The sequence below is a fragment of the Phyllopteryx taeniolatus genome, chromosome 15 (genome assembly GCF_024500385.1).
Source record: "Phyllopteryx taeniolatus isolate TA_2022b chromosome 15, UOR_Ptae_1.2, whole genome shotgun sequence".
In the NCBI taxonomy this organism is placed as follows: Eukaryota; Metazoa; Chordata; class Actinopteri; order Syngnathiformes; family Syngnathidae; genus Phyllopteryx; species Phyllopteryx taeniolatus.
Genome location: NC_084516.1, coordinates 16792224 through 16801367, shown reverse-complemented (window position 1 = coordinate 16801367; position 9144 = coordinate 16792224). Strand labels below are relative to the sequence as shown.

General features: G+C 42.2%; 1 protein-coding gene across 1 annotated transcript; it reads right to left on the bottom strand.

Moving 5' to 3' along the window:
- Positions 1 to 7790: 7790 nt before the first annotated feature.
- Positions 7791 to 8563, bottom strand: LOC133465151 (myosin light chain 4-like). The gene has a single exon (XM_061747637.1). It carries the CDS (start codon positions 8554 to 8556, stop codon positions 7954 to 7956), a length of 603 nt encoding a protein of 200 aa, XP_061603621.1. The 5' UTR covers positions 8557 to 8563; the 3' UTR covers positions 7791 to 7953.
- Positions 8564 to 9144: the final 581 nt, after the last annotated feature.

Below are 9144 nucleotides of genomic sequence, written 5' to 3'. Positions count from 1 at the left end.
TCTTTTGAAACCCGCTTCTTTCTAACTATTAATCGATCTTTTTAAGATTTGATAAATGTGATAAAAATACAAAGTGCTTACCACCATATCCACTCAGAGCTGTGCTTGTCTGATTTGCGATGTAGCTGTCCAATGAATGGCAAGCTGACGTACACTGGTCAAACACAGACCACAACTGCTCGGTTAAACGTGACATCATCTTTGATGGAGATAGTGTCGATAACTTAGAGGACGTGTTTATTTTACCTGATGACTCCAGTGAACACCGACAGACAGACAAATGAAAGGAGGTCTATATACTACAGCATGCTCTCTTTCTCAGTCGGCTTCGCCAAGCAGCAGTCAAGATTAGGGCTGTCCCAAGCCAACTTTTTCACTTCCGATCCATCCATCCATCCATTTTCTTCTGCTTATCCGAGGTCGGGTCACGGGGGCAGACTTCCCTCTCCCCAGCCACTTCATCCAGCTCTTCCCGGGGGATCGCGAGGCGTTCCCCGGCAGCCAGGAGCTGTAGTCTCTCCACTGTGTCCTGGGTCATCCCCAGGATCTCCTCCCGGTGGGACAAGCTCGGAACTCCTCACCAGGGAGGTGTCCAGGAGGCATCCTAATCAGATGCCCGAGTCACCTCATCTGGCTCCTCTCAATCCGGAGGGGCAGCGGCTCGACTCTGAGCCCCTCCCGGCTGACCAGGTTTCTCACCCTATCGCTCAGGAAGAGCCCGGACACCCTGCGGAGGAAACTCATTTTGGTCCCTTGTATCCGGGATCTTGTTCTTTTGGTCACACCTCATGACCATTCTGTAGGTGAGGGTAGGAACGTAGAATTGAGAGCTTTGCCTTTCGGCTTAAATCCTTCTTCACCACAACGGACCGATACAAAGTCCGTGTCACTGCAGACACTGCACCGATCTGTCAATCTCCCTTTACATTTTTTTTTAATTACTCGTGAACCCCAACATACTTGAACTCCTCCACTTGGGGCAGGATCTCATCCCTGACCTGGAGAGAGCACTCCACCCTTTTCCGACTGAGGACCAAGGTCTCAGATCTGGAGGCGCTGATTTTCATCCCAACTGCTTCAGACTCGGCCGCGAACCAATCCAGTGAGAGTTGGATATCACAGCTTGATGAAGCCAACAGAACCATAGCATCTGTACCCCATACTCCCGAAGCACCCCTCACAGGACTCCCTGAGGGACACGGTCGAATGCCGTCTCCAAGTCCATAAAACACTTATAGACTGGTGGGGTGAACTCCCATGTACCCTCGAGGACCCTGCCAAGGATGTAAAGATGGTCCACTGTTCTACGGCCAGGACGAAAGCCACACTGTTTCTCCTGAATCTGAGATTCGACTTCCCGACGGACCCTCTTCTCCAGGACCCCTGAATAGACCTTACTAGAGAGGCTGAGGAGTGTGATTCCCTGTAGTGGAACATACCCTCCGGTCCTGTTTCTTAAAAAGGGGGATCACCACCCCAGTCTGAAAATCCAGAAGCACTGTCCCAAGCAATGTTGCAGAGGTGTGTCAACCAGGACAGCCCCACAACATTCAGAGCCTTTAGGAACTCTGCAGGCCATCCGGGTGCTGCTGCATAAAAGTACTGGAGCAGCGCATGGAATGGACTGCTTGTATAAGAGTGGTAAAATCTGAGATTTTTTTGCTGACTTTGTTATGTTAAATACATCAAAAGAGATCATATAAACCAAACATGTCGTTACAATCAGAGTTCTTTTTTAAGGAAATCAGAAAGTATGCACATTTGGGAGTCCTAAATCAGAGGATTTGGACTTTTCAAAATAATACTCAATAACTGGTTCAAAACCGTTTCACTTCCTTTCCATTTTGTGTGTAATAAACTTCCTGGCAAGAGCCATGTTTTACTGAATTTTTGTGTTCAGTGTTGCGATTGGGCAATTGATCATCTGGAGACTTTAAGCTTGATTATAATTGTGGTTTTCCTTAGTTTGATTAATTACTTCTTCAGTTGAATACATGAGGATGATGATCATTTGATCATAAAAGTTGGCTCCTCCTAAACAATTTACCTCTCCCCGCCCCACCACACTTCTGAAATGATAGCTACGCCCTGTTTTGAAGTATTTTATGCTTCGCATAATGTCTTCTTTTGTATTGGGTTGTTGTTCCAGACTGCACTACTACAATCAAAGACACTAAATACTGTCATGATCCCTGTTTTGATTAGATTTATATTTTGTTTTATGTCATGTCATGTTTTTCCCTGTCTCCCTTGTCAAATTTCATGTCTTGTCTTGCTCGTCTGGTTCTACCTTTTATCGTTAAACCTGTTCCTTGTGTCTACCAATAGCCACTCGTGTCTTGTCCAGGTGTGCCTTGTTATCTCATCAGTTTGCTCGTATTTATTTCCCTGTTTTCTGTCAGTCTTTGTTGGATCATTGTCGGTGTTGATGTCACATTCTTTTCACGTCGTCTCATGTTTATTGTCGTAGTGAGCCCATTTCCCTTATTTGTTTGTTATTTTGAATCTTGTTTTTTTTAACTTTGTTCATTAAATATTGTTTTTCTTATTCAACGTGCCTTATTATTTAAAGTTGAATTTAATTTTATGTATTTTGTGAGACTCCTGCACTACCGTGTTGCCTCCCTGCTTCCCTCCATTTTGGGTCCACTACCTTAAAAAAACCTTTTATTGCCTCCAACACCACAAAATACCAAAAAAATACAGTTCTAACAATAATGAAAATCTCAAATTGCTATAATAATTGTCTTATGTCTTATTTGATTTATTTATATTTTTTCATTCGTCAACAATTTCATTAAAATATGTGATTATTAGCTACAGGGGATACTCAGTTATTAAACAGGGAGCAGCATAAGAATAGGTCCTCCCTTGGCACAAGAAAGCACGCTCAATTTTCCGCCGTACGTTTTACGTATTCATATTTGTATTCATGGCCTGTACGAGTTTTTCATGGAAACATTTACTGCAATTATGGCTTTACTACTACTAAGTTAACATGGGTTAGTTATAGCCTACAGCATGTTGTAACTTACGTATACATTCACTTTAAATTGCTGCATTAGGAAACAAACTCCGACATAAACCGAGGAGACCCTGTTTATTAAAGCTGGTAAAGTCCTGATCTCATCCCCTGTTTACCGATGCACACAAGGCTGACAAATTCTTCTTGTATTTATCCCTAGTCATCATAAAAGAGAGCTCAAATTCCAACACAGGCAGTCTTCTGAAAAGTCAAAAGAGGTTACTTATTCCTTAACGCAGTGCGGTCAATTTCACTCGCCGCCGGTAAAGACGACGGCCTGCCAGCGAGTGGCGCTAGCTAATCTTGACCTTGGCACATGTAAAACGCTGGCTTTGTCTCCTCATTAGGCTCGTCATTTATCTCCGCCATCGCTTGCCTGATGGCTTGCGACTGCTGAGCTAAACAAGGTTAAACGTGGAATTCTTTAACTCCACTGACAAAAAGAATAAAAGAAATATTCAGTTTTCGGTGACGGTTCATGCAATGACAGCTCTTGGAAGTTTGTGCTTCATCTCTCCCCTAAGGATATTTCTGGCACACACAAAAAACAGCCTAGAAAAGTAAAGTTTAAGGCATAAGACAAATGAATAATTTTGCTGCCAAAAATTAGAGCCAACAAACACTGCTGCTGCAATAACCGCTTGGCTCCAACACAATGCACGTTGCCGTTAGCGTAGCAATCTCACAAATTATTTCTTCAAATGAGAAAATGCCACCACTCGATGTTTATGTGTGAGAATGTGGCCACTGTTTTGTTTGAGGTCACTGAAAGCGCACAGAGAACATATTGAACACTGGACATAATGCTCCATAAAACAACACACAGCACAGCGGCTATGAAAAATACAGTGGCTGCATCAGCTCCTTGACAAGAACTATAAATATTTAACATATTTCCACTCTCCGTGCGATGGAACTACAATTAATTTGGATCCTCTAAAAGTTTTTTTTTTTTTTTCTGAAAGTGCTGATTAATCTCGAGGATCTAAATTACACACTTGGATATGGCAATTCCTCCAAAAGTTTTAAAACTTATGACAGCTTTGTAAATTAAGAAAAACTTATCATCATTGAAGCTGCTGTTCATTCTTTAGACAAGATTGAAATAGAGTGCAAATCATGTGAGTGACTCGCTGTGGCGACCCCTGACAGGAAAAAGCCAAAAATCACTTCTCAAATTTTAAAGTGGAAGAAGGAACAATTGCTGTTTTGTAATTGTAATATGTTCTGTAGGGCTGTCCCTACAGTTGTGAAGTGAAATTTACAAAGCTATTGTGAGTGTGTGTATTTATCCATCCATCCATCCATCCATCCATTTTCTTTACCGCATCTCCTCACTAGGGTCGCGGGCGTGCTGGAGCCTATCCCAGCTATCATTGGGCAGGAGGTGGGGTACACCCTGAACTGGTTGCCAGCCAATCGCAGGGCACATACAAACAAACAACCATTCGCTCTCACAGTCACACCTACGGGCAATTTAGAGTTGTCAATTAACCTACCATGCATGTTTTTGGAATGTGGGAGGAAACCGGAGTGCCCGGAGAAAACCCACGCAGGCACGGGGAGAACATGCAAACTCCACACAGGCGGGGCTGGGGATTGAAATATCACACTGTCATAAGTATTCAGACCCTTTGCTGTGACATTCATATATTTAACTCGGGTGCTGTCCATTTCTTCTGAACATCCTTAAAATGGTTCTACACCTTCATTGGACTCCAGCAGTGTTTGATTATACTGATTGGACTTGATGAAGAAAGCCACACACCTGTCTATATAAGACCTTATAACTCACAGTGCATGTCAGAGCAAATGAGAATCATGAGGTCAAAGGAACTGCCTGAAGAGCTCGGAGACAGAATTGTGGTAAGGCACAGATCTGGCCAAGGTTACAAAAAAAATTCTGCTGCACTTAAGGTTCCTAAGGGCACCGTGGCCTCCATAATCCTGAAATGGAAGACGTTTGGGACGATCAGAACCCTTCCTAGAGCTGGCCGTCCAGCCAAACTGAGCAATTGGAGAGCAGAGCCTTGGTGAGAGAGGTAAAGAAGAACCCAAAAACTATTTGCGGCCCTTTAAGATTTTTGAGTTGGGTGACAATGCACATTATAGTTTGATGTCTCTTTTACGACTCAGAAGTCACATTTTATCAATGGAGATGATTTTATTTGCCAGAATATCTTTGAAAAATAATTCCTGATTTATGTTTTTTTCTTATCAACCAGTGATGTATGGCTAGAGGGGATTGATTTGAACTATGTAGCACTTTGAGTTCCATGTCTTTGTATGAAAAGTGCTTCATAAATAAAGTCTGATTTGATTTGATTTAGAATGTTATGTATGATTGAGGAATAATAGCAGTTACAATAATACTTAAATAAACTTTGTCCCTAACACCTAACCCTAACCGACCATAATCTTAACCAACTTCAACCCTAACAACTAACCCTAACCAGCTAGAAACCTAACAACTAACCCGTACCAAACACAAGTCAAACAGCTAACTCAAACCAACCCTAAACCTAACAAATTACCCTAACCAATTTTAACCCACCAATTTACTCCTAATCCTAAACCTAAACCCTAACCAAGCCTAAACCTGACTGTATGACTGACCGGCGTTTTTCCATGATGTGAAAGTGTTTCCGTTCGCGTCCCCTGTATGCTCCCGTGATGAGTGCAATGCTCAACATGTGGCCATAAACAAGCCCAACTAAGCATCCAACAAGCCTGCCAGCAGCTCTGCGGCGCCACGCATAGCAGCGGTGTTCATTTATTGCATTCCTTGGGGCACCATGGGTATCTGGACTCATCGGTGTAGGCCATCTATCTCGTCTTTGCAGCGATATTTCAGTCGTAAGTGAAAGGGTTTACAGGCTGAAACAACAGACAGGCCGTGCCATCCATATATAAATAAAGATATAATGTCAATTCTAACAGGAGTTACTGTTTGGGTATCCTGTTTCCATTTAAGGATTTGTCCACAGTCTCGGTGGTAATGTTGTAGTAATGTCGATAACATCTACAACACATGGCAGCAACTGGATTATTTGTGTTTGTGAAAGACTAAGGTGAGAAGTGAGAATTATTTGGACGAAGCAACGTGTTGATGTGCACTACTTAGATCATCCCAAAGTTATTTCTGTATATTATTAGAGAATGTCCTGTAAGTAAAATATAAAATGATCAAACATGGCTTTGCTTGTTTGCATAGAAGGCTTCAAGAGTGGAGCAATTGCACTGATTTATTTATAATTTTTAATGTGTATGGTTCTTTTGTAGTTCAGTCCATCATCATGGTGCTGTATTATCATGCTGTAAATCCAACCAGGATCTAGGATCTTCATACACGTTTATTGTAAAAGAATGTCCTTCTACTAAAACGGTACCTTGAAACCTTTTATTTACTTGCTAACATGCATAATTTCATAAGATTCAGAGATTCAAGCATTCAAACTAATGTATTTTTTATGTTTTTAGCATGTTCTGAAACACAAGATGCAACAGCATGTTATAGCATGTTAGCAAAGAATACTTAGAAATTGAAGCATTCATAATGTTTTTTTAATTACCATGCAATAAAATTTGAAATATGAAACAAAATTGAGAATGTTAGCATAGAAAGCCTAGAGTGTCAAGCACCCATTCCAATGTCATTCATTTATTTATATTAGCATGCTGGAAAAGGCAAAATGATGAAGTATTGTTTTAGAATGTCAGCATACAATCCAACAAAGCTCATTTGTCATATTTTCCCTCCCACTCATTTTTTCACTCAATTTATGGGTGCATGACAGCATTGCCATTTATCAGCAAACTGAAATCTAAACATGCATAAAATGTGAGACTCACTTTTGTCAAGAGAGCCCTTTTTTTCTCAGTCAAAAGATTTGGCGGTGTGCAGGTTTTCTTTCAAAAAACAATGTTATGCTGGGAAGTCAGAAACCTGCGAACTTAAGACAAGGCTTCCACAAACACAATGACGTAGGTTTGTTCTTATCAAATGAATTCATTTTTAGAATATCGACTGTAATGTCAGATGCTAAACGACATGCTTATCGAGGTCGCCAGATACATATGTTTTCTTTTTTACTGGAACGCCAATCATCTGGAATGGAGCAATTAGTACTTATCAACCATCCAATTCGATCGCACATCCAAGTGTTGACGTTCAATTAAAGTTATATTTCATGATTTTCAGATTTATGTTAAATTTTGATAATGGATATACGGTATAGCCACAAGTTCTATTCATTTTGGAATTAAAAAAATAAAAAAATAAAAAGAATCTATATGCTGGCATGGTACTAGTGAATTCAAGAGCACCATAGTAGCTACCAAATTCTCATCCATCCCTCACTGGGGCAATGTGACCATGTTGTCAAGGTTTAGTGTTAACAAGCCACCAAACCATTAACAACAACTATGGGTGGGTGGTGGTGGGGGGGGGGGTCGTCCTTGCAGCACCTGTCTCATATTTGTCAGCTTTTAGTGTGTGCAGTGTGTTCAGTGTGTGTGTGTCTGTGTGCGTGTGTGTGTGTCATGATCCACAGCAGCTGCCCCCCCAGCAGAATAACAAGAAGGCTCTTTGTGTAAATTGGAATACAATCAAACATGGGAGGCAAAGCCTATTATTATTTTTTTTTCATTTTTCACTCCTGACAATACTTTTCCCAAATCACGTTAAGTAAGTTGATTAGCATAAATAAATTTCTCTTTGAATTTAAATGTTGTTTATTCTTAAAATGACATTCGGAGAAGAAGGTTTGTGATACAATTCCCTTTATTAAACGGATGTCCAGTGTATCTCATTGGCATTTCATTACACATTTCCCAAAGACAGTGCAGGCCTCGTGGCTGGTGAACACAAATGTTAAAATACCGGTCCATGATGACGGGAACTGGTAGAAGTCTTTGCAATTCAACATTCATCCGGAGAGAATATGCTTCACAAAAGAGGTGTAGTTGATGCACCCGTTGGCATCCTCCTGTCCAGCCATGAGTCTGTCCACCTCGTCTTCCGTCATCCTCTCACCGAGCGTCGCCAGAACGTGGCGCAGCTCGGCGCCCATGATGGTGCCATTGCCCTCCTTGTCGAACACTCGGAGGCCCTCCACGAAGTCTTCAAAGTTGCCTTGGTCTTTGGCCCGGGAAATGTGCTGCAGCATGGGCAAGAACGTCTCAAAGTCCACCATCTTACAGCTCATCTCCTCTGGCCGCGGCTTCCCGAGCACCTTGAGCACATCGGCGTTGGTCGGGTTCTGGCCGAGTGCCCGCATCACGTCCCCACACTGGGCATACGTGATCTTCATCTCACCCTTTGGCGTTCGGTCGAACAACGTGAACGCCTCCTTGAACTCCTCGATTTGATCGGCGGTGTACTCAAGGGTGATGCTCTTGGGATCGAAGTCAGGTTCCTTGGGATGATCTGGCAGCAGTTCAGGAGTCAGAGACAGCTTAGAGGCCAGGGAGGCCTTGGGCTCTGGCTTTTTGGGCTCAGGTTTCTTTGGTTCAATCTTCTTGGGTGCCATGTTTTACAGGGACTGAGAGGTGAAGTGTGAAACGAGAACGTCTGAAGGGATCGGCGAAGTTCTACGGAGCACAGGGGCCCACCCCGCTTTGGCTGTCTTTTATATGCATCTCGTTCAGGGGAACCACAGCACAATTTTCACCAGTGCACTATAAAAGGAAGAAACCTGAAATAGATCCCCGTAGCAAGTGATGTCAACATTAAGTATTGTTCTCAGCTGTTGTCATCTGCCTGGCGTGCTATTTGCTGTCATTAGCCAGGGTCCAGTTGCATTAGGCCAAAAATGTTCTGTCTCTCTGATGGACAAAGGGATCAGAGTACGGATAATATATCAAGCCACTAGGGAGAGCGACTAAAATAGCTTTTCTCGGCAACTGTTAAAAGTCTGGGAATCGGTGGATTCTGCGGGAACATCTTTTTTGTTGTTGTTCCTTAAGTTCTGTGGCTGCTAGCAACCTGTCTCAATTATGGTGTTATTGTAACACACCATAATAATCAACTGTTAATAACCCTGTTTAGTAACTTGATGGTGCTTTTTTTTTTAATGTAATAATAAATGCCCTGTTCCTATAATGTTGGCTTTAACCTT